The sequence below is a fragment of the Euprymna scolopes genome, chromosome 46, assembly GCF_053919585.1.
Source record: "Euprymna scolopes isolate OS-2025 chromosome 46, ASM5391958v1, whole genome shotgun sequence".
In the NCBI taxonomy this organism is placed as follows: Eukaryota; Metazoa; Mollusca; class Cephalopoda; order Sepiida; family Sepiolidae; genus Euprymna; species Euprymna scolopes.
The window spans coordinates 135,553,341-135,577,340 of NC_136527.1; the positions used below are offsets into that span (position 1 = coordinate 135,553,341).

Genomic DNA, 24,000 nt, shown 5'->3' on the forward strand with positions numbered 1-24,000 from the left:
TATAATAAATTCCTTATTTTCATGGCACGTGCTCATTTACACCCCTTCCCCCGGCCTGACTTTCACAAAAAAACACTAGAAACGCTATCAAAAATTTCCCCCACTCTTTATCTGTGCCTAACCCTAAATATAGACCCCTGCGCACCTGTGGAACTCTGTTCCGTTTCCCTGCTTTCCATCTGACTACAACACGTTCGTCTTCAAGTCCTACGTAGGCAAATTCTTGATGAGTCGTTCCCATTAAGTAATCCGATTTACCAAATTTCCACGGCTAATCGTTACTACGATATTGTCCAGTTGACTACTGCACACTCATTAACCTTTATCCTCGAGTGGCCTCCGGGCCTTGATAAGTAGTGATCCAAATTCATTGGAGTCTGAAAAGAAAAGAAAGTCGAGTGCATGTACTTACCTTCTCGGTTGTTTTTCGTTACAAAAATATTTTCCCCATTCGGCTTCAGCGGATGCGTTTTAACACAGCCTAATTCTGTAAAGGACACCTGAAAAGAAAGTACAATTGCATGAGTCGAAGTAAGGATTATTAAGCATCTATGATGTCTTCAATAAGTTCCTATGTTTTCTTTTGTTTGTACAGGCATTAAAAATGTATGTTATGGCTAAACATCTTATGAGATGACTGCAGTAGTGTGAATACGAGGTGTCTTCAATAAGTTTCCAGACTTTTTTGTACAGGCATTTAAAATTGTTGTAGACTCTTGAAAATTCAGTATGTTATTGCTAAACATCTTATGAGATGACTGACCAATTTTTATGATTTCACGTTCAAATGAACAGCTACTGCAGTAGTGTGAATATGAGGTGTCTTCAATAAGTTTCCAGACTTTTTTTGTACAGGCATTTAAAAAATTGTCGTAAACTCTTGAAAATTCAGTATGTTATTGCTAAACATCCTATGAGATGACTGACAGTGTTTTATTTATATACGAAAAAGCAAAATTGTTGAATATTTATTTTTTCAAAGTCGGGCAAATTAAATAGACAGGCGACCCCAGCTGTTAACTCGTAGATATTATTAAGGCGCGATTTTAAAAGTTTTAAAGAAGTTGTGAGGCAACTGATCGGTTCTCGGAAAGAAGCCTTTCTTGGACATACACGAAAACAAACACACACACAAACATTTTCGCTTTTATATTTATAGACTAGTGGGTGTCAAGGGATTTTTTAAAATAACAGCAGGAAGTCCGGGCGGAGAGAGGTGTTAAAAAAAAATGTGGTAGTAGTGGGGGGGGGGCGGGAATCAAAACAATAGTAAGCAGACAGGGTGGAGAGAAAGGAGATAAAAAAATTGGTAGTAGCAGGAGGGGGTACCCGGCGTTGCCCGGGTGTGGCGAGGTGGAGGGGGGTTTAAAATAACAGTATTATTATTATTATCGATAATATTGTTATTATTACTGATAATGTTATTATTAATACTAAGCTTGTTTCCTTCAAAAATTACAAGAAACCACCAATAGCAAAGTACTTCATTCAATATTCAACATTTTACAGATGATGTGGTTGTATTTAAAGGTCTTCTTCTCTGTTGCAAAAACTACATTTGTCATGCTAACATCCTTCATCTTATTAGAAGTGGCACGACAGGAAAACAAATGAACACATATTTAAATATAACCCTATATATATATATATATATATATATATATATATATATATATGTATATATATATGACTAAACTTGTTTCCTTCAATAATTACAAGAAGCCTTCTCTACCAATAATAGCAATGGCCAAAAACACATTACCTAAAAGAAATGGCAGAAACAGTAAGTTCAGAGAAAGGTGTTATAAATAATAAACTAGACAAAATACTGTTAGAAATTCGCTCAATATATATTACCGTGACATAAGTTGACATATATTCGGTGTTTTTTTAATAGTATTTATAGGTATATCTGCTGATGGTCACATTCAATGCTGCCAAGACTAATTGCCTCTGAGATTGGTATATATGCTGAGATACCACACTCTATAACAGACACGACAGGAAAACAAATGAACACATATCTAAAGAAATGGCAGAAACACTAGAGGATGACCCCCGATCTGTAGTGGAATGGGGACAAAAATGGATGGTCACATTCAATGCTGCCAAGACTAAACTTGTTTCCTTCAATAATTACAAGAAACCTTCTCTACCACCAATAGCAATGGCCAAAGACTCTTTATCTGAAAGCACATCTTTTAAACTCCTTGGCCTAACCTTCACAGGAAACATGAGTTGGAACAAAAACATTCAATATTCAACATTTTACAGATGATGTCGTTGTATTTAAAGGTCTTCTTCTCTGTTGCAAAAACTACATTTGTCATGCTAACATCTTATTAGAAGCGGCGTATGGTGTATTGTTGTCATATTTTGGCTGGTGCACCTGCTACTAGTCTTTCGCTCCTGGACAAGGTTTGAAAGACAGTCACCAACTCTTAACGTATATACCATTCACTGGACAAAGCAGTGGAGGATAGAGCAGTAGCTCTCGATATATCTTATGCTTTTGACAGAGTATGGCACGATGGTTTTCTAAGGAAAATCAGATCATAGAGGTTGTCCTCGACGGTCGTACATCTAAACGATATTTCTACAAATATTTTAATGGTGAATGCTCTCACGAACTGCAAGCACTTGTACCCCCTCGACGTAAATACCCCCCGATAAACCCGACAAGCAGTTAAATCCCACCCCTTCAAAGTAGAGATCCCTAGATGTAAGAGAGCCTTCTACTCCAGTAGTTTCTTCCCAAGACCAAGCTTGTTTCCTTCAATAATTACAAGAAACTTTCTCTACCACATTACCTGAAAGTATTTCTTTTAAACTCTTCGGTCTTCTTCTCTGTTGCTAACATCCTTCATCTTATTAGAAGCGGCACGACAGGAAAACAAATGAACACATATCTAAAGAAATGGCAGAAACACTAGAAGATGACCGCCAATCTGTAGTGGAATGGGGACAATACATTACCTTAAAGTACTTGGCTTAATGTTCACAGGAAACATGAGCTGGAACAGATACCTTGAGAGCATTGCCAAGGCTGCTGTGAAGAAGGTAAGGTAAAAAATGGATGGCAATGTTTAATGCTGCCAAAACTAAGCTTGTTTCCCCCTCGCCAATCTTTCACGAAAAACACCCGTCTAGCTGAATCCACTGTGAAAAATTTCCCCCACTCTATATCTGTGCCTAAATCAAAACGCGGATTCTATGAAAAAAGCTTCTTTCTTAGAACTGCACGCCTGTGGAACTCTGTTCCGTCTGCCTGCTTCCCACCGGACTACAACTTGGATGTCTTCAAATCCAATGTTAACAAATTCCTAATGAACCGCCCCTTAAGTAAACACTTCATCAAATCTCCACACTAACATAATGTACTTGCAATAACCCTTATCCCTGAGCGGCTTCCGGGCCTTGATAAGTGGTGATCACTGTGTAAAAAAAAAAAAAAAAAAATATTTGGGCTGATGCATCTGCTACGAGTCTCTCACTCCTAGACAAGGTTCAAAAGAGAGTCGCCAATCTGATAGGTCCTGAACTGTCATCTAAGCTTCAGCCTCTGTCCCATCAACGAAATGTTGCATCTCTCTGCCTGTTTTACAAGTATTTTAATGGTGAATGCCCTGATGGACTACAAGCGCTTGCATCCCCTCAACGTAAATACCCCCGACAAACCTGACTGAAAGTATCCTGTACCTCTATAAGGCCACCATTCGCCTATGTAGGGAGTATTGTTGTCACATTTGGACCGGTGTATCTACTAATAGTCTCTCGCTTCTTAGACCTTTTATTATTCCAAATATTCATAAATGACCTCCCTGCTTAAATTGCCTCTGAGATGGGTATATTTGCCGATGACACCACGCTCTATAACAGGTATGAATGGAAAACAAATGAACACGTATCTAAGGAAATGGCAGAAACACTAGAGGATGACCTCCAATCTGTAGTGGAATGGGGACAAAAATGGATGGTCACATTCAATGCTGCCAAGACTAAACTTGTTTCCTTCAATAATTACAAGAAACCTTCTCTATCACCAATAGCACTGGAAGAATACTTAACATAATTAAATCCTTCTTAGATAAGAGATATTTCCAGGTTGTCCTCAACGGTCATACATCTAAACAATATGATATAAATGCGGGAGTGCCTCAAGGGTCTATCCTTCGACCTCTATTATTCCTAATATTCATAAATGACCTCCCTGACAAAATTGTCTGTGAGATGGGTATATATTCTGATGACACCACGCTCTATAACAGACATGACAGGAAAACAAATGAACACATATATCTAAAGAAATGGCAGAAACACTAGAGGATGACCTTCAATCTGTAGTGGAATGGGGACATAAATGTATGGTCACATTAAATGCTGCCAAGACTAAACTTGTTTCCTTCAATAATTACAAGAAACCTGCATCTGCTACTAGTCTCTAACTCCTGGACAGGGTTCAAAAAAGAGTCGCGAACCTGATAGGTCCTGAACTGTCATCTAGGCTTCCATCAACGAAATGTTGCATCCCCCTGCCCGTTTTTCAAGTATTTTAATGTTGAATGCTCTGATGAACTGCAAGCACTTGTGCCCCCACGACGTAAACAGGTATTTTAACGGTGAATGCTTTGATGAATGAACACATATCTAAGGAAATGACAAAGACACCAGAGAAATATAAAATAGAGCACGGTTACTAAACTGCATAAGTCTCTGATATTGATATATTTGCTGATAACACCACACTATATAATAGGCACGAGGGAAAACAAATAAACACATACCTAAGGAAATGGCAGAAACACTAGAGGAAGACCTCCAATCTGTAGTGGAATGAGGACAAAAATGGATGGTCACATTAAATGCTGCCAAGACTAAACTTGTTTTTTTTTTTTTTTTTTTTTTTTTTTTTACAAAGGCATCACCACATTATCAAGGCCCAGAGGCCACTCAAGGATAAGGGTTAAAGAGTGTACAGTAGAAGTTGGTCAATATAGTAATCATTAGTAATGAAAATTTGTTAAATTTAATAACTTATATGGAACGGCTCATCAAGAACTTATTTACTTTAGACTTGAACAAAACCATATTGTAGTCAGCCGGAAAGCAGGAAAATGGAAGACAATTCCACAGGCGTGCAGTTCTAAGAAAGAAGCTTTGTTCATGGAATCTACGTTTAGGTTCAGGCACAGATAAAGAGTGGGGGAAATTATTGATAGTGTTTACAGCTAGACGAGTGTTTCTTGTGAAAGTTTGGCGAGGGGGGACTATAGATTGAAGCTCAGTTGAACACTTTCCATGAAAATAACGATACATCAGAGACAAACTCGCAACATCTCTTCTGTGAGATAGAGGTTGCAAGGAGGAGAAAAGGACATCTCCTACGAGGCTACGAAGTCTATTTTGAACTCTATCAAGGCAGGACAAGTCCTTTCTAGCAGCTCCTGCCCAGATGTGGCAACAGTATTCCATCCTTGGACGTACCTGGCTCTTATATAGATAGAGAATAGCATCAGCAGTGAGATATCTACTGGATCGATAGAAAGATCCCACCATTTTTCCAGCGGCCTTGGCAACAGATTTGATATACGTGTTCCATTTAAGATCAGGAGTAATGGTCAAGCCCAGAAGCTTGTCAAAACTTGAGGCCTCCTGAAGACGAGAGCCATTCATTTCAATTGATGACAAATGTGGATTAGAATGTTGATGATGTAAAGAGAGAAGCTTGGTTTTAGATGCATTTCCTTCAATAATTACAAGAAACCTACCACACTATATAATAGGCACGAGGGAAAACAAATAAACACATACCTAAGGAAATGGCAGAAACACCAGAGGAAGGCCTCCAATCTGTAGTGGAATGAGGACAAAAATGGATGGTCACATTAAATGCTGCCAAGACTAAACTTGTTTCCTTCAATAATTACAAGAAACCTTCTCTATCACCAATAGCTATGGCTAACCCTAACCCTAACCCTAACCCTTCTTTAATAATTACATGAAACCTTCTCAACCACCAATAGCTATGGCTAAAGATACATTACCTGAAAGTATATTGTTCAAACTCCTTGGCTTAACATTCACAGGGGAACGTAATCGATAGCTTGAAAAGGAAGATGGGTTAGGAAGATGCTGCTCGGAAGTAAGGAATACTACGTATCAATAAGTTTCCAGACTTTTTTCTTTGTAATAGAACATTTTCTTTCATAAATGGCTACCCATCTTTTAAAATAAAAAAAAAATGCTTGATCCCTTAAAATAGAGATTATGAATATATTTATATTTATATACTAGCAGTTCAGCCTGGCTTTTTTAGGGCCCTACTTACTGTTAATAACTTTATGTGCATATATATATATATATATATATGTTTTATTTTTTTATTACCATTTTATCTGTTTTGTTACATATGTTTCAGATATTGGACCATGTTTACGATCTAACAGCCCCGTCAGACCTTACAGAAGCCTTTTCTGTAAGGTCTGACGAGGCCGTTAGAGCATAAACATACTCCAACATCTGAAACATATTTCTGTAAGGTCTGACAAGGCTGTTAGATCGTAAACATGGTCCAACATCCGAAACATATGTAACCAAACAGATAAAACCGTAATAAAAAAACAAAACATTTTCTTTCATAAACCCATCTTTTAAAATAAAATAAATGCTTGATCCCTTAAAATAGGGATTATGAACATATTTATATATGTACTAGCAGTTCAGCTCCACTTTGTTCAAGCCCTAGTTGCTGTACATAGCTTTATATATATATATACTAGCAAAAGTACCCGTCATTGACTGGGTTCAAACATAACCAAAAGAAGCCTGAGTTACTCTTATTATCCATGCTAAAGATGTGGAGAACTCCACTAGTAGAAGGGTTGACCATACTGTGCAGACACAAGGGACACAAAGCCTCACATTGCAGAGCAAAAGGACCCCCGCAGGAGCTACATAAAAACAATCGGAACAAAAGTATATGGAAGTATGTGATCGTAAAAATTGGACTCTAGAATGTTTTTTTCCACTAATGTAACTAGAGAATCCAAGCCAGTTACTGTGGTGGACACTAAAGTCACCAAATACATGAACTTGTGCACTAGTGTCAAGAGAAAGTGCTGTATCTATGCTGTCAGAGACTTTGTTTATTAGGGTGCAGTCTTGGGTCGAGGGAGAGCAGTAGAGAAAGTAAAAGTAGCTAATGTTGTGTTGCATGATTAGTCTAAAGCACATAAAGGCTTGATCATCCGTTTCTAGGTTTGTTTCTCTAGTCAAGGGAAGGGTATTACGAATGTAAACTCCAAGTCCGTGCATATGTCTGTCAGAGTCCTTACGGTAGAGTGGGAGATATATAAATATATATAAAATATATATAAATATATATAAATATATATAAAATTCTATACAATTATTTAAATACAACTTTGTGATACTTGACTTTTTCATTTTAAACTGTAGATTCTTTTATATGACAGGGGCGCATTCAAAATTTGTGTTTAGAGCACAATTAAAACATGATATTTGACTTTTGGGTCGAGGGAAAGCAGTAGAGAAAATAAAAGTGACTAATATTATGTTTCTTCTGAAATTTCTCCTTCCATTTTGCTGTACCAAGAATTTACTTATATATATATATATATATATATATATATATATATACATATCAGAGACGCGGTAGCACTCTCTATATAGGGATGGCCCGTACACGCCTATATACGCCTACAAAACAAAACTATCCAAATCTCAACTAAAATCAACTTATAAGTTTCAAAAAGCATATATTCTTACAGAGAAGCGTCTTACGAATCCAGCGAGTGTCAGAACGTCGGTTAAAATGTCAAAAGAGAGCAAAAAAAAAGGGTACAAAATGGCCAATTGTTCTTCTTTCTTCTTCTGTATATATATACATACATATATATATATGCATATATATATATACATACATACATATATATATATATATATATATATGCATATATATATATATATATATACATACACTATTTATGTAGCTTTAATTCTCTTTATTTTTGTTCAGTTTTCCCTTTGTTCCTTTATCTTCATAAAGTCTTGATCGTCCGATTCTAGTTTTCTTTCTCTAGTCAGAGGTAGGGTGTTTCGAATATAGACTCCATATGTCTGCCAGAGTCCTTACGGCAGAGTGGGAGATATCCGGGCATGTTAAAGTAGTTAGAGGGGATGGAGGAGTGTAGGTTAGTCTCACTTAGTGCCAAGATATCCGGGGTGTTTGTTAGGAGAAACGCTTCCACATCATTTAAATTAGTTCTAAGCCTACGGATGTTAGTAAATGCCAGCCTCAAGGGAGGAGGCAATTTGATTTTCTTTGAGTTTTGTCCTGGTTTAAGCGCAATTTTTTAATGTACTATCATTATTTTAAGAGTTTCAGTTTAGGTAAGGGGTGCTGAACAAGTGGTTATGCAGAATACCAGGCATGCAACACAAATAGATCATCTGATTAAAGGGAAAAACACTGAATCTCAAGATGTTTGTATTAAAAACCTGGATCAAAAAATTTTAACTCGCCCATTAGTTATTTTTGTCTGTACAAAAATGGAGGCATGATATTTGACTTTTGCATATATATATATATATATATATATATATATATATATATATATATATATATATATATACTAGCAAAAGTTCCCGTCATTGACTGGGTCCAAAAACAGCCTACAGAAAATGGACTCTGATTTATGAAAGTATAATAGGTTATGAAAAGGACGGGTTGTAAATTTGGGTTGAATTTGGGGGTATCAAAACAAAAGCAAAATATGATGAAAGTAAATATAAAATACATAAACACCATAATCTATTATACCATACCTGTTCACACTGAAACACTTATCACAATATTCTGTGGATCTATATAAAAAAAACCTTGTTAAACTTTGTGACATATTTCCATTCTATGGAGGTCATGTGCGAACGAACACCCCATAATTTTATTATACCATATTTCTTCAAACTGAAACATAATCATCAAAGTATACTTACGCAGATAGATATGAAAAGTCTTTATTAAAGTCTGTGCCTATTTCCATTCTATGGAGGCCAGGCGTGAACGCAGACCCAAACATTTAATTATACCATCACTATTTAAGTTAAAACATACTCATCAAAGTATTCTTATATACATCTATATCAAAGACACTTGTAAACGTTTCTTCTTAATTTTTAAATTTTTTATTTCCATACTTTGTGGACCAGCCGTGAACGCAGACCCCACAATTTAAAAGAACCACCGTTAAGAGAATTTTATATATAATGGTTTGAATTACAGTTTAGAATGCAACAGTAAAATATCATAGTTTAATTGTGCTCTAAACACAAATTTGAACGCGCCCCTGTCATATAAAAGAATCTACAGTTTAAAATGCAAAAGTCAAGTATCACAAAGTGGAATTTAAACAATTTGTAGAGAATTTTATATATAATGGTTTGAATTAAAGTTTAGAATGCAAAAGTCAAATATCATGGTTTAATTGTGATTGAACACCCAATTTTGAATGCACCCCTGTCATATAAAAGAATCTACAGTTTAAAATGCAAAAGTCAAGTATCACAAAGTTGGATTTAAATAATTCAAGAGAATTTTATATATAATGGTTTGAATTAAAGTTTAGAATGCAAAAGTCAAATATCATGGTTTAATTGTGCACTAAAAACAAATTTTGAATGCGCCCCTGTCATATAAAAGAATCTACAGTTTAAAATGCAAAAGTCAAGTATCACAAAGTTGTATTTAAATAATTGTATAGAATTTTATATATAATGGTTTGAATTAAAGTTTAGAATGCAAAAGTCAAATATCATGGTTTAATTGTGCTCTAAAAACAAATTTTGAATGCGTCCCTGTCATATAAAAGAACCTACAGTATAAAATGCAAAAGTCAAATATCATGGTTTAATTGTGCTCTACAAACAAATTTTGAATGTTCCCCTGTCATATAAAAGAATCTACAATTTAAAACAAAACAAAAAAAGTATCATAATTAGCCTTTTAATAATTGTAGCGAATTTTATATACAATGGTTTGAATTAAAGTTTAGAATGCAAAAGTCAAATATCATGGTTTAATTGTGCTCTAAAAACAAATTTTGAAATCGCCCCTGTCATATAAAAGAATCTACAGTTTAAAATGCAAAAGTCAAGCATCACAAAGATGCAGAAAATAGTTGTATAGGATTTTATATATAATTGTTTGAATTAAAGTTTAGAATGAAAAAGTCAAATATCATTGTTTAATTGTGCTCTAAAAACAAATTTTGAATGTGCCCCTGTCATATAAAAGAATCTACAGTTTAAAATGAAAAGATCAAGTATCACAAAGTTGTATTTAAATAATTGTATAGAATTTTATATATAATGGTTTGAATCAAAGTTTAGAATGCAAAAGTCAAATATCATGGTTTATTTTGCTCTAAAAACAAATTTTGAATGTGCCCCGGTCATATAAAAGAATCTACAGTTTAAAATGCAAAAGTCAAGTATCACAAAGTTGTATTTAAATAATTGTATAGAATTTTATATATAATGGTTTGAATTAAAGTTTAGAATGCAAAAGTCAAATATCATGGTTTAATTGTGCTCTAAAAACAAATTTTGAATGCGCCCCTGTCATATAAAAGAATCTACAGTTTAAAATGCAAAAGTCAAGTATCACAAAATTGGATTTAAATAATTGTATAGAATTTTATATATAATGGTTTGAATTAAAGTTTAGAATGCAAAAGTCAAATATCATGGTTTAATTGTTCTCTAAAAACAAATTTTGAATGCGCCCCTGTTATATAAAAGAATCTACAGTTTAAAATGCAAAAGTCAAGTATCACAAAGTTGTATTTAAATAATTGTATAGATTTTTATATATAATCGTTTGAATTAAAGTTTAGAATGCAAAAGTCAAATATCATGGTTTAATTGTGCTCTAAAAACAAATTTTGAATGCGCCCCTGTCATATAAAAGAATCTACAGTTTAAAATGCAAAAGTCAAGTATCACAAAGTTGTATTTAAATAATTTTAGTGAATTTTATATATAATGGTTTGAATTAAAGTTTAGAATGCAAAAGTCAAATATCATGTTTTAATTGTGCTCTAAAAACAAATTTTGAATGTGCCCCTGTCATATAAAAGAATCTACAGTTTAAAATACAAAAGTCAAGTATCACAAAGTTGTATTTAAATAATTTTAGTGAATTTTATATATAATGGTTTGAATTAAAGTTTAGAATGCAAAAGTCAAATATCATGTTTTAATTGTGCTCTAAAAACAAATTTTGAATGTGCCCCTGTCATATAAAAGAATCTACAGTTTAAAATACAAAAGTCAAGTATCACAAAGTTGTATTTAAATAATTTTAGTGAATTTTATATATAATGGTTTGAATTAAAGTTTAGAATGCAAAAGTCAAATATCATGGTTTAATTGTGCTCTAAAAACAAATTTTGAATGTGCCCCTGTCATATAAAAGAATCTACAGTTTAAAATACAAAAGTCAAGTATCACAAAGTTGTATTTAAATAATTTTAGTGAATTTTATATATAATGGTTTCAATCAAAGTTTAGAATGCAAAAGTCAAATATCATGGTTTAATTGTGCTCTAAAAACAAATTTTGAATGCGCCTCTGTCATATAAAAGAATCTACAGTTTAAAATGCAAAAGTCAAGTATCACAAAGTTGAATTTAAATAATTGTATAGAATTTTATATATAATTGTTTGAATAAAAGTTTAGAATGCAAAAGTCAAATATCATGGTTTACTTGTGCACTAAAAAACAATTTTGAATGCGCCCCTGTCATATAAAAGAATCTACAGTTTAAAATGCAAAAGTCAAGTATCACAAGGTTTAATTCAAATAATTGTATAGAATTTTATATATAACGGTTTGAATTAAAGATTAGAATGCAAAAGTCAAATATCATGGTTTAATTGTGCTCTAAAAACAAATTTTGAATGCGTCCCTGTCATATAAAAGAATCTACAGTTTAAAATGCAAAAGTCAAGTATCACAAAGTTGAATTTAAAAAATTGTTTAGAATTTTATATATAATGGTTTGAATTAAATTTTAGAATGCAAAAGTCAAATATCATATTTTAATTGTGCTCTAAAAACAAATTATGAATGCGCCCCTGTCATATAAAAGAATCTACAATTTAAAATGCAAAAGTCAAGTATCACAAAGTTTCATTTAAATAATTGTAATTTTATATATAATGGTTTAAATTAAAGTTTAGAATGCAAAAGTCAAATATCATGGTTTAATTGTGCTCTAAAAACAAATTTTGAATGTGCCCCTGTCATATAAAAGAATCTACAATTTAAAATGCAAAAGTCAAGTATCACAAAGTTTCATTTAAATAATTGTAATTTTATATATAATGGTTTAAATTAAAGTTTAGAATGCAAAAGTCAAATATCATGGTTTAATTGTGCTCTAAAAACAAATTATGAATGCGCCCCTGTCATATAAAAGAATCTACAATTTAAAATGCAAAAGTCAAGTATCACAAAGTTGTATTTAACTAATTGTACAGAATTTTATATATAATGTTTTGAATTAAAGTTTAGAATGCAAAAGTCAAATATCATGGTTTAATTGTGATCTAAAAAAAAATTTTGAATGCGCCCCTGTCATATAAAAGAATCTACAGTTTAAAATGCAAAAGTCAAGTATCACAAAGTTGTATTTAAATAATTGTATAGAATTTTATATATAATAGTTTGAATTAAAGTTTAGAATGCAAAAGTCAAATATCATGGTTTAATTGTGCTCTAAAAACAAATTTTGAATGTGCCCCTGTCATATAAAAGAATCTACAGTTTAAAATGCAAAAGTCAAGTATCACAAAGTTGTATTTAAATAATTGTATAAAATTTTATAAATAATGGTTTGAATTAAAGTTTAGAATGCAAAAGTCAAATATCATGGTTTAATTGTGCTCTAAAAACAAATTTTGAATGCGCCCCTGTCATATAAAAGAATCTACAGTTTAAAATGCAAAAGTCAAGTATCACAAAGTGTCATTTAAATAATTGTATAGAATTTTATATATAATGGTTTGAATTAAAGTTTAGAATGCAAAAGTCAAATATCATGGTTTAATTGTGCTCTAAAAACAAATTTTGAATGCGCCCCTGTCATATAAAAGAATCCACGGTTTAAAATGCAAAAGTCAAGTATCACAAAGTTGGATTTGACTAATTGTATAGAATTTTATATATAATGGTTTGAATTAAAGTTTAGAATGCAAAAGTCAAATATCATGGTTTAATTGTGCTCTAAAAACAAATTTTGAATGCGCCCCTGTCATATAAAAGAATCCACGGTTTAAAATGCAAAAGTCAAGTATCACAAAGTTGGATTTGACTAATTGTATAGAATTTTATATATAATGGTTTGAATTAAAGTTTAGAATGCAAAAGTCAAATATCATGGTTTAATCGTGCTCTAAAAACAAATTTTGAATGCGCCCCTGTCATATAAAAGAATCTACAGTTTAAAATGCAAAAGTCAAGTATCACAAAGTTGTATTTAAATAATTGTATAGAATTTTATATATAATGGTTTGAATTAAAGTTTAGAATGCAAAAGTCAAATATTTCATTTTTCAAGTGTAAATTGTTTATCAAGTATCATAGTTTAATTGTGCTTTAAATAGAAACTTTGAACGTGTTCCCGTCATTTATAAAAGAATGTACCGTTGATTCTATATGCATTGCCTTTCTGCTTGTGCTAGTTATTGTATAGAGCTTACCTGGAATGTCAGACCAAAGTCGTCTTGTACATTTCCTTCATATTCCAAGAGTTCTCTTAAACCGTTGGCTATATCCTGTGAAATACAAAAATAAACAAAAATTAATATCAATAAATCGAAATCTAAAAAAGACTTTGATGAAAGAGAAAAATGCATAACGGTGTAATATGTAAAATTCAGGAAGAACGATTGTTATGACGTATCTGAATTTTTGAGATGCGGATTAGTTATTCGTATCTATCTAACACGTATCATTGGCAAGATTTTACCTCGGAGTAGCGTTTTCTTAGATTCTGACATCTGGTTCTTCGTGATTTTTACATATGACATCGTTATGCATTTTTTTCTTTGATTCAAAGTCTTTTTTAGATTGAAAGGATTCTGATATAAATGCCTCAAAAGACACACTCACAGATTTCGAGGATAGTCTCTGGTATTCATTTATTCTTTCTAGTGCGGGGGACGAAAAATACCAATGCAAATTACTTAGTACCTCTATCCGGTCATGGTTGTCGGAATGGAACCACACTACTCCCGTGAAGTAAATAAAGGGTTCCGCTCGAAATTCCATCCAAGTTTCCGAGTTTGACAAGATACACCTGCAGAAGGTCGGAGGTTACATCGACCAAAACATGAAAATCACACTCAAGATGAGAACAGTAGTCCGATGAATAGTAATACAAGTAGTTTTTATTATATTAAGACTTCATTATCCAATGTATTCTCTTATGGCTTTCGTGGTCGCCATTTTGTTCTTATTATTAGCAATACAAGCAGAAGTTAAAACAACCAATTTGGCCAAATATTATTTAACTATTTAATAATTTTCTGTAAACATTTTTTACAGTCTATAATCATTATCTTTATCTAATTTTATAAATTTCACCCTAACACTAAAACGTAATCAAACACTAACTCTAAATGCTAACACTAACCATAATTGCTAACACTAATCCTAACCTAATATTCACCATAATTGCTGACACTAATCCTAACCTAATATTCACCATAATTGCTGACACTAATCCTAACCTAATATTCACCATAATTGCTGACACTAATCCTAACCTAATATTCACCATAATTGCTGACACTAATCCTAACCTAATATTCACCATAATTGCTGACACTAATCCTAACCTAATATTCACCATAATTGCTGACACTAATCCTAACCTAATATTCACCATAATTGCTTACACTAATCCTAACCTAATATTCACCATAATTGCTGATACTAGCACTAACCTAATATTCACCATAATTGCTGACACTAATCCTAACCTAATATTCACCATAATTGCTGACACTAATCCTAACCTAATATTCACCATAATTGCTGACACTAATCCTAACCTAATATTCACCATAATTGCTGACACTAATCCTAACCTAATATTCACCATAATTGCTGACACTAATCCTAACCTAATATTCACCATAATTGCTGACACTAATCCTAACCTAATATTCACCATAATTGCTTACACTAATCCTAACCTAATATTCACCATAATTGCTGATACTAGCACTAACCTAATATTCACCATAATTGCTGATACTAGCACTAACCTAATATTCACCATAATTGCTGACACTAATCCTAACCTAATATTCACCATAATTGCTGACACTAATCCTAACCTAATATTCACCATAATTGCTGACACTAATCCTAACCTAATATTCACCATAATTGCTGACACTAATCCTAACCTAATATTCACCATAATTGCTGACACTAATCCTAACCTAATATTCACCATAATTGCTGACACTAATCCTAACCTAATATTCACCATAATTGCTGACACTAATCCTAACCTAATATTCACCATAATTGCTGACACTAATCCTAACCTAATATTCACCATAATTGCTGACACTAATCCTAACCTAATATTCACCATAATTGCTGACACTAATCCTAACCTAATATTCACCATAATTGCTGACACTAGCACTAACCTAATATTCACCATAATTGCTGACACTAGCACTAACCTAAAACAATCCATAAATGTAGTCCGATGAATTCAAAGAATACAAATGACCAATCCTCATCTCAAAAATTCAAAAACGTCATAAATAAGAGCCTCTTGATATCTGAGAGCTATCTGAACTAAAATAGACACCGTAAGCTACTTGCAAGACCTGCAGGTTAGAATTCGGGGGAAAATTTGAATTAAAAATCATTTGAAGACTGGAGAGAACTTGAATGCCTACTTATGTGAATACTAGACACTATCCTTGAAATCTGTGAATGTGTCTTTAAATCTTACTAGCAAAAGTACCCGTCGTTAACAGGGTTCAAAAACAGCCTACAGAAAATGGACTCTGATTTATGAAAGTATGATAGGTTATGAAAAGGAAGGGTTGTAAAGAGATAGCTTCGAATTTGGGAGTATCAAAACCAAAGCAAAATATGATGAAAGTGAAAATAAAATAGATAAACCCCATAATTTATTATACCATACCTGTTCACGCTGAAACACTTATCACAATATTCTGTGGATCTATATTAAAAAACCACCTTGTTAAACTTTGTGACATATTTCCATTCTATGGAGGTCAGGTGCGAACGGACACCCCATAATTTTATTATACCATATTTCTTCAAACTGAAACATAATTATCAAAGTATACTTACGCAGATAGATATGAAAAGTCTTTATTAAAATTGTGCCATATTTCCATTCGATGGAGGCCAGGCGTGAACGCAGACCCCACAATTTTATTATACCATCCCTATTTAAGTTAAAACATACTTATCAAAATATTCTTATGTACATCTATATCAAAAACACTTGTAAACGTTCTTTTTCAATTTTAAAATTTTTGATTTCCATACTTTGCAGACCAGGCGTGGTCGCAGACCACACACTTGTAATGAACGACCATTCTGCCAGATCAAACATACCCATTCCTGTGTCTTGATACATCTTCTATCATTACATGTGATCAGTTTTTTAAAATAGTCAACCGTATAGGAGCCTATTCGTTATCAGACACACACACACACATAGACATTAAGCTTTATATATATATATATATATATATATATATATATATATATATATATATATAAAGCTTAATATATATATATAATTTTTTATTTCCATAATTTGTGGTTAGGCGCGAATGCAGAGCCCACAATTTTAATGAACCAGATCAAACATACCCATTCCTGTGTCTCGATATATCTTCTATCATTACATGTGATCAGTTTTTTAAAATAGTCAACCATATAGGAGCCTATTCGTGACCAGACACACACACACACACACACACACACACAGACATTCAGCTTTATAGTATAGATATAGACTTTGAATCATCAAAGAAAAAAAATGCATAACGATGTAATATGTAAAATTCAGGAAGATCCAGAGCTAAAAACTTGCCAACAATAAGTGTTAAACGGATAGATTCTGTAGTATCTGTCTTTTTTTTACATAGGGGTCACCGCTTATCAAGGCCCGGAGGCCACTCGAGGATAATGTTTATTGAGTATACAGTAATCAATGGGATAATATCGTAGTAATCGTTAGTAGTGGAAATTTGGTAAATTGGATTACTTATGGGGGCGGTTCATCAAGAATTTGTTTATGTTGGACTTGAAGACAACCAAGTTGTACTCAGCTGGGAAGCAGGCAAATGGAAGAGAGTTCCACAGGCGTGCAGTCTTAAGAAAGAAGCTTTGTTCATGGAATCTAGATTTTGACTTAGGCACAGTTAAAGAGTGGGGAAAATTATTGACAGTGGCTTCAGCTAGACGGGTGTTTTTCGTGAAAGATTGGCGAGGGGGGACCAGAGATTGGAGCTCAGACGAGCACTTGCCATGGAAATAACGATACAACAAAGACAGGCTCGCAACGTCCCTTCTGTGAGAAAGAAGTTGCAGGGAAGGGAAAAGGGCATCCCCCACTAAGCTACAAAGTCTACTCTGTCAAGGCAGTATAGACTGTTTTTAGCAGCTCCTGCCCAGATGTGGCAGCAGTACTCCATCCTTGGACGTACTTGGCTCTTATATAGAGAATTGCATCAGCAGTGAGATATCTACTGGATCGATAGAAGGATCCCACCATTTTTCCAGCGACCGTGATTTGATATACGTGTTCCATTTCAGATCACGAGTAAAGGTCAAGCCCAGAAGCTTGTCAAAACAAGACGAGAGCCATTCATTTCAATTGATGGCAGATGAGGATCAGAGCGTTGGTGATGTAAAGAGAGAAGCTTGGTTTTAAATGCATTGAAAGTAACCAGCCACCTCTTTCCCCATTATACCATGTGCTCAAGATCAGAGGAGAGAGAATCAAAGAGAACATTTACACTTTGATGTGCTGCCATAGATGGTAGTGTAATCAGCATAAATATCTATGAATGATGGAGGATGTGATTTGGGAGATCATTAATGTAGATCAGGAAAAGAGTTGGGCCAAGGGTGGACCCCCTGAGGGACTCGAACATTAATACTGTGAGCTTCTGATTTCTGCCCATCAACCACTACTCCTATGAGCCTACCAGAGAGAAATGATTTAATAATTGGGAAGAAATTTTCAGCTGCCGAAAATGGTTTGAATACAGTAAAAGAAAAGAAAAAAAAAATCCTTACTCTCGTGGCAAGTGCTCGACTGAGCTCCAGTCTATGGTTCAAACTTTCACAAAACACTCGTCTAGCTGAAACCACTATCAGTAATTTCGCGCACTTTTTATCTGCGCCTAAACCTAAACGTAGATTCCATGAACAAAGTTTCTTTCTTAGAACTACACGCCTGTGGAACTCTCTTCCGTTTGCCTGCTTTCCAGCTGACTACAATTTGGTCGTCTTCAAGTCCAACGTAAACAAATTCTTGATGAACCGCCTCTTAAGTAATCCGATTTACCAAGTTTCCATTACAAAAGATTACTACGACATTATTCCATTGATTACTGTATACTCAATAACCCTTATCCTCGAGTGGCCTCTAGGCCTTGATATTATCCCATTAACTACTGTACAGTCATCAACCCTTATCCACGAGTGGCCTCCTTTGTAAAAAAAAAAAAGAAAAAAGATGCATGATGATGTAATATGTAAAATTCAATGATAAGTGTTAGATGGTCTTAACATAAGAATCCTAGGTTGCTCAAATGGCGTCACTAAATATGACACGAATAGGAAATCAGTAAGAGCAGGTGTTGTAGATTTGTTGTGCGTAATCTATATATATATAAAAGGCAAATGCGCGCACACATTTTTTGCCGACGGTCCCGGGGGTTGAGGGGTTACTATCGCTTACAACTGTTTATATACCCCCTAGATAATAATATCTAGGATTTGGGAACGCGGGTTGCCTCTAGATTTATTTACGTCGATTTTTACAAAATTATTGCTATTTCTGCCCGTCTTGTGTTTGTTCAGCTTTTTCGTATAAAACCGAAACTAATTCAAAGCTAAGAATTGTTCCCAGCACCGGCACCGGCGAACATCCAGAAGCAATCAGCTTTGATCAATGTGGGGACAAACTGCTTATATCAGACAATTGCTATTCAATCTTGGCAATGGGGAGCTGGTTTCCCCCTCCCCAACATCTTGGGGAAACAACCAGTCAAAGTTAGGTAAACAAACCCAAAAGCTGTCCCGCAGCAAAAGTAAACTGTGTGACTTCTATTTGAACTCATTAATTAGGTCAAATAGAAGCAGCAGAGTTAACTTTTATTGCTGCCACCTGTCAATTCTGTTTTTACTTAAATAAATAAATTCAAACGCGTTTCAGCTACTCTTTGGTGCTGGCCGAGCGGTAATGTGTCAGGTTTTTTGCACACTTTATCTAAAGGTTGGGAGTTCGAATTGTGGTGTGAGATGTCTTTTTTTTTTTTTTTGATTTTTGAAGGTTTAATATTGAAACCGTTATTTAAGCTGTTTTTCACGTTCTATGATTTTTTTTGTTTTTATTTTTCAGATTTTGTAAAGAAGTTTTAACGTTCGTTTTTCTTGGTTTTTTTTTTCAACCGCATTCGCGTTTTCTTTTACTGTTTTTGTTTTTCCGATTTTAAGAAATTTTAACATCGTTCGTTTGCCTTATGTTAGTTTTTTTTTTGTTTCGATTTTTTTAAGTTTTAACATTTTTTTATAATTTTTAAACAGGGTGATTACTTTGCTTATTCTTTTGTTTTGATTTAACCCCCCCCCTCGAGCACACACACACACACACACCTCTAAACAACCGGGCAACGCCGAGTGACCCCGCTAGTCAATATATATAAAAGGCAAAAGTGGCGCACATGTTTTTGTATGTTCGAGAAAGGCTTTTATCAGGGCTTACCAAGTTTTAGAACTTTTTATATACTTCCTAAATTATATCTACAAATTTATTTTTATCGAGAAGGTCACATTATTAATTCTGGAGAGCCTCAGGAGTCCATCCTGGGCCCAACTCTTTTCCTGATCTACATTAATGATCTTCCAAATCACGTCATTACATCATTCGTATACATCTACGGTAGGCCATCTAAGACAGTAAACGACTAAGCTTTCTCCGATTCTCTCTCTTCTTTTCTTTTTTTTTTTTACAAGGTGGTCACCATTTATCAAGGCCCGGAAGCCACTCAGGGATGAGGGTTATTGCAAGTACAGTACGTTAGTGTGGAGATTTAATGAAGTGTCTACTTAAGGGGGCGGTTCACCAGGAATTTGTACCTTGGACTTGAAGACATCCAAGTTTTAGTCAGGAGGGAAGCAGGCAGACGGAACAGAGTTCCACAGGCGTGCAGTTCTAAGAAAGAAGCTTTGTTCATGGAATCTACGTTTTGATTTAGGCATAGATAAAGAGTGGGGAAAATTTTTGCGTCGTCTCTAAATTTATTTTTATCGACTTTCATGCTATTCCATCCTCTCATGTGTTTGTTCGGGGTTTTGGCGCGCATGTTTTTGTATGTCCGAGAAAGGCTTTCATCAGGAGGTGGTCTCGGCGGGGCTTACTAAGTTTTAGAACTTTTTATATACTTCCTAAATTATAATATCTATAATTTGCGAAGGGACGTCGTCTCTAAATTTATTTTTATCGACTTTTATGAAATTCATGCTATTCCATCGTGTGTTTGTTCGTGGTTTTTGTATAAAAGCGAGACTAATCGAAAGAGAAGGCAGCTTCCCGGCTTTTCAGCGGGAGATCACCGAAGTTAAGCAACATTGAACCTGGCTAGTACCAGATGGGTGACCATTTGGGCATTCTAGACGCTATACGTGCTCTCTGCTTATCTCGGCATGGTTTTCAGAAAGCAATTAGCTTTGATCAAGGTGGGAAACACCCCTCATATCAGACAATTGCTATTCATTTGGACATTCCCTTTTTTTATTTTGACATCGTACGGAAACAAATAAATGAAACTGCGGGAAGCTGAACTGGCCTTCAGCCAACATTCATTTCTGCATCTGCGTGAACTCATTCACTTAGCAAGTCAACTTTTTGATTGACATCGATAAATTCGAACGCTCTTCACTTCCTGTGGTTTCGTAGCGTAGATGTGCCGCTTTCTTTTACTTTCTTTTCTGCTTATCTCGGCATGGTTTCCAGGAAGCAATTAGCTTTGATCAATGTGGGTTGATTGGTTGGTTGGTTTTGTTTTACGGCATATCAACCCTTTTCAGGTTATTTAATGCCGAATCCAGTGATTTTGAAGAACAATTTTTTAATAGAATATATATATATATATATATATTTTTTTTTTCAAACCATTTTCTATTCAACCTATAGTTGGGACCCTAACAGATTCGGAAAAAATTTTTTAATAGAATATATTTGTTGTTTTCAAGTCGGTTTCTGTTTAACCCATAGTTGGGATCCTAACAGGTACTACCACTCTGGGTCGGAGTGGACCTGGGAGCAATGGCAATTACAGGGTGGCTCCACACTCCCCAAAGCCCGCAAGCTGGGGCCTCACTACTGGATATAGTTTAAGGTTATATCCAGGACCTTGATCAATGTGGGAGACACCCTCATATCAGACAATTGCTATTCATTTGGACACTCCCCCCCCTTTTTTTTGGCATAAAATAAATTAAACTGCGGAAAGCTGGATTGGCTTTCAGCCAATGTTTATTTCTGCATCTGCGTGAACTCATACACTACGATAAATTTGAACGCTCTTCACTTCCTGTGGCTTCGTTGCAGTAAGATGTCACGTTTTCTTTTACTTTCTTTTCTGCCTTCACGTCACCGCGTCACCGTGTTTGCGCCTGTCTGACTACTAACTTTTTTTTTTTACGCCTCCAAAACAGCAATTCCTCCCTTATTGTCAGAAACATCGTTCATGGATAAACTTTCAGAAGACGGCATCTATCTATAAATATGAAAGCGAAAATGTGTGTGCGCTTTCGTGTATGTCCAACAAAGGCTTTTTTCCGAGAACTGATAACTTCTTAAAGACTTTTTATATCGCGCCTAAATGATAATATCTACGAGTTAACAACTGGGGTCGCCTGTCTATTTAATTTGCCCGACTTTCAAAACATAAATATTCAACAATTTTTGATCGCTGCATGTGCATTAAGCTTTATCGTAAGAAAAAAAAGAAGCATCTATCTATAAATATGAAAGCGAAAATGTGTGTGCGTTTTCATGTATGTCCAACAAAGACTTTTTTCCGAGAACTGATAACTTCTTAAAGACTTTTTATATCACGCCTAACTGATAATATCTACGAGTTAACAACTGAGGTCGCCTGTCTATTTAATTTGCCCGACTTTCAAAACATAAATATTCAACAATTTTTGATTGCTGCATGTGCATTAAGCTTTATCGTATGAAAAAAAAGAAGCATTTTTGATCGCTGCATGTGCACTCAAAGTTGACGTCATTAACTCGCCAAAAACGGCACCTGCCGTTAAACGTCGCACATTTTTTTTTTCACACTTTATTATTTTCCAACTGCGCGTCAAGGCTTCTTTTTTTCTTTTTTAAAACAACCAACGATTTTTGTTTTCCCACACACCTACAAATACCCGGGCAACGCCGAGTACCCTCCCCTTCTAGTATATATATATAAAAGGCAAACACCCGGGTAACGTCGGATATCCCTGCTAGTTTATATATATAAAAAAACAATATAAAAGTAAAACTAATAGAAAGATTATTTAATTTTTTTTTTTACATAGACGCCACCACTTATCAAGGCCGATAGGCCACTCAATGATAAGGGTTAAAGAGTGTAGAGTAGTCAAAAGGACAATATAGTAATCGGTAGTAATGGAAGTTCGGTAAATTTGTTAACTTAAGGTGAACGGCTCATCAGAAACTTGTTCACGTTGGACTTGAAGACAACCATATTATAGACAGCTGGAAAGCAGGAAAACAGAAGACAATTCCACAGGCGTGCAGTTCTAAGAAAGAAGCTTTGATCATGGAATCTATGTTTAGGTTTGGCAGAGATAAAGAGTGAGGGGAATTGTTGATAGTGTTTACAGCTAGACGAGTGTTTCTTGTGAAAGTTTGGCGAGGGGGGACCATAGATTGAAGCTCAGTTGAACACTTTCCATGAAAATAACGATAAAGCAGAGACAAACTCGCAACATCTCTTCTGTGAGATGGAGGTTGCAGCGAAGAGAAAAGAACATCTCCCACCAGGCCACGAAGTCTATTTTGAACTCTATCAAGGCAGGACAAGTCTTTTCTAGCAGTTCCTGCCCATATGTGGCAACAGTATTTCATCCTTGGACGTACCTGGCTCTTATACAGATAGAGAATTGCATCATCAGTGAGATATCTACTGGATCGATAGAAGGATCCGACCATTTTTTTAATCTATACATATGCACTAGTGTTGGGACGATGAATCGGAATCGGAATCGGGAATCAGAAAAATCGGAGCTTTTGTGGGTATCGGAATCGGTATTGCAATCGAAAAAAATTTTAGCCTATTTTCCGATGCCAAGGTCGATTCCTTAAATTATCCTTTTTTTTTTTGATTTTGGTTTAAGAAAGATTTCCCACTGCTTGTAGTAATAATAAAATAATAAATATTTATTGATTTAAACTTCAAGTAAGACTAAAATCTCTTGATCGCCCCATGACAAGTGTGTTTTTACGTTTGTGAAAATATACGTTCATTTAAGATGTGCTTTTTATGGTAATCAGGACAAAATAACACTTTTATAGTAAAATATTTAGAGATTTCACGTTGGACTTGAAGACAACCATATTATAGACAGCTGGAAATCAGGAAAACGGAAGA

The 24,000-nt window shown here is 34.5% G+C and overlaps 1 protein-coding gene across 1 annotated transcript in view; it reads right to left on the minus strand.

Moving 5' to 3' along the window:
- LOC145271196 (putative E3 ubiquitin-protein ligase HECTD2) overlaps positions 1–24,000 on the minus strand; it is a 223,836-nt gene that overhangs the window by 71,532 nt on the left and 128,304 nt on the right. Inside the window, exons 11-12 of the mRNA XM_080126724.1 lie at positions 13,786–13,860; positions 413–500 (exon numbers count right to left, since the gene is read on the minus strand). Of these exons, the coding sequence (XP_079982850.1) occupies positions 413–500; positions 13,786–13,860 (163 nt within the window). The remainder of the gene's footprint in view (positions 1–412; positions 501–13,785; positions 13,861–24,000) is intronic.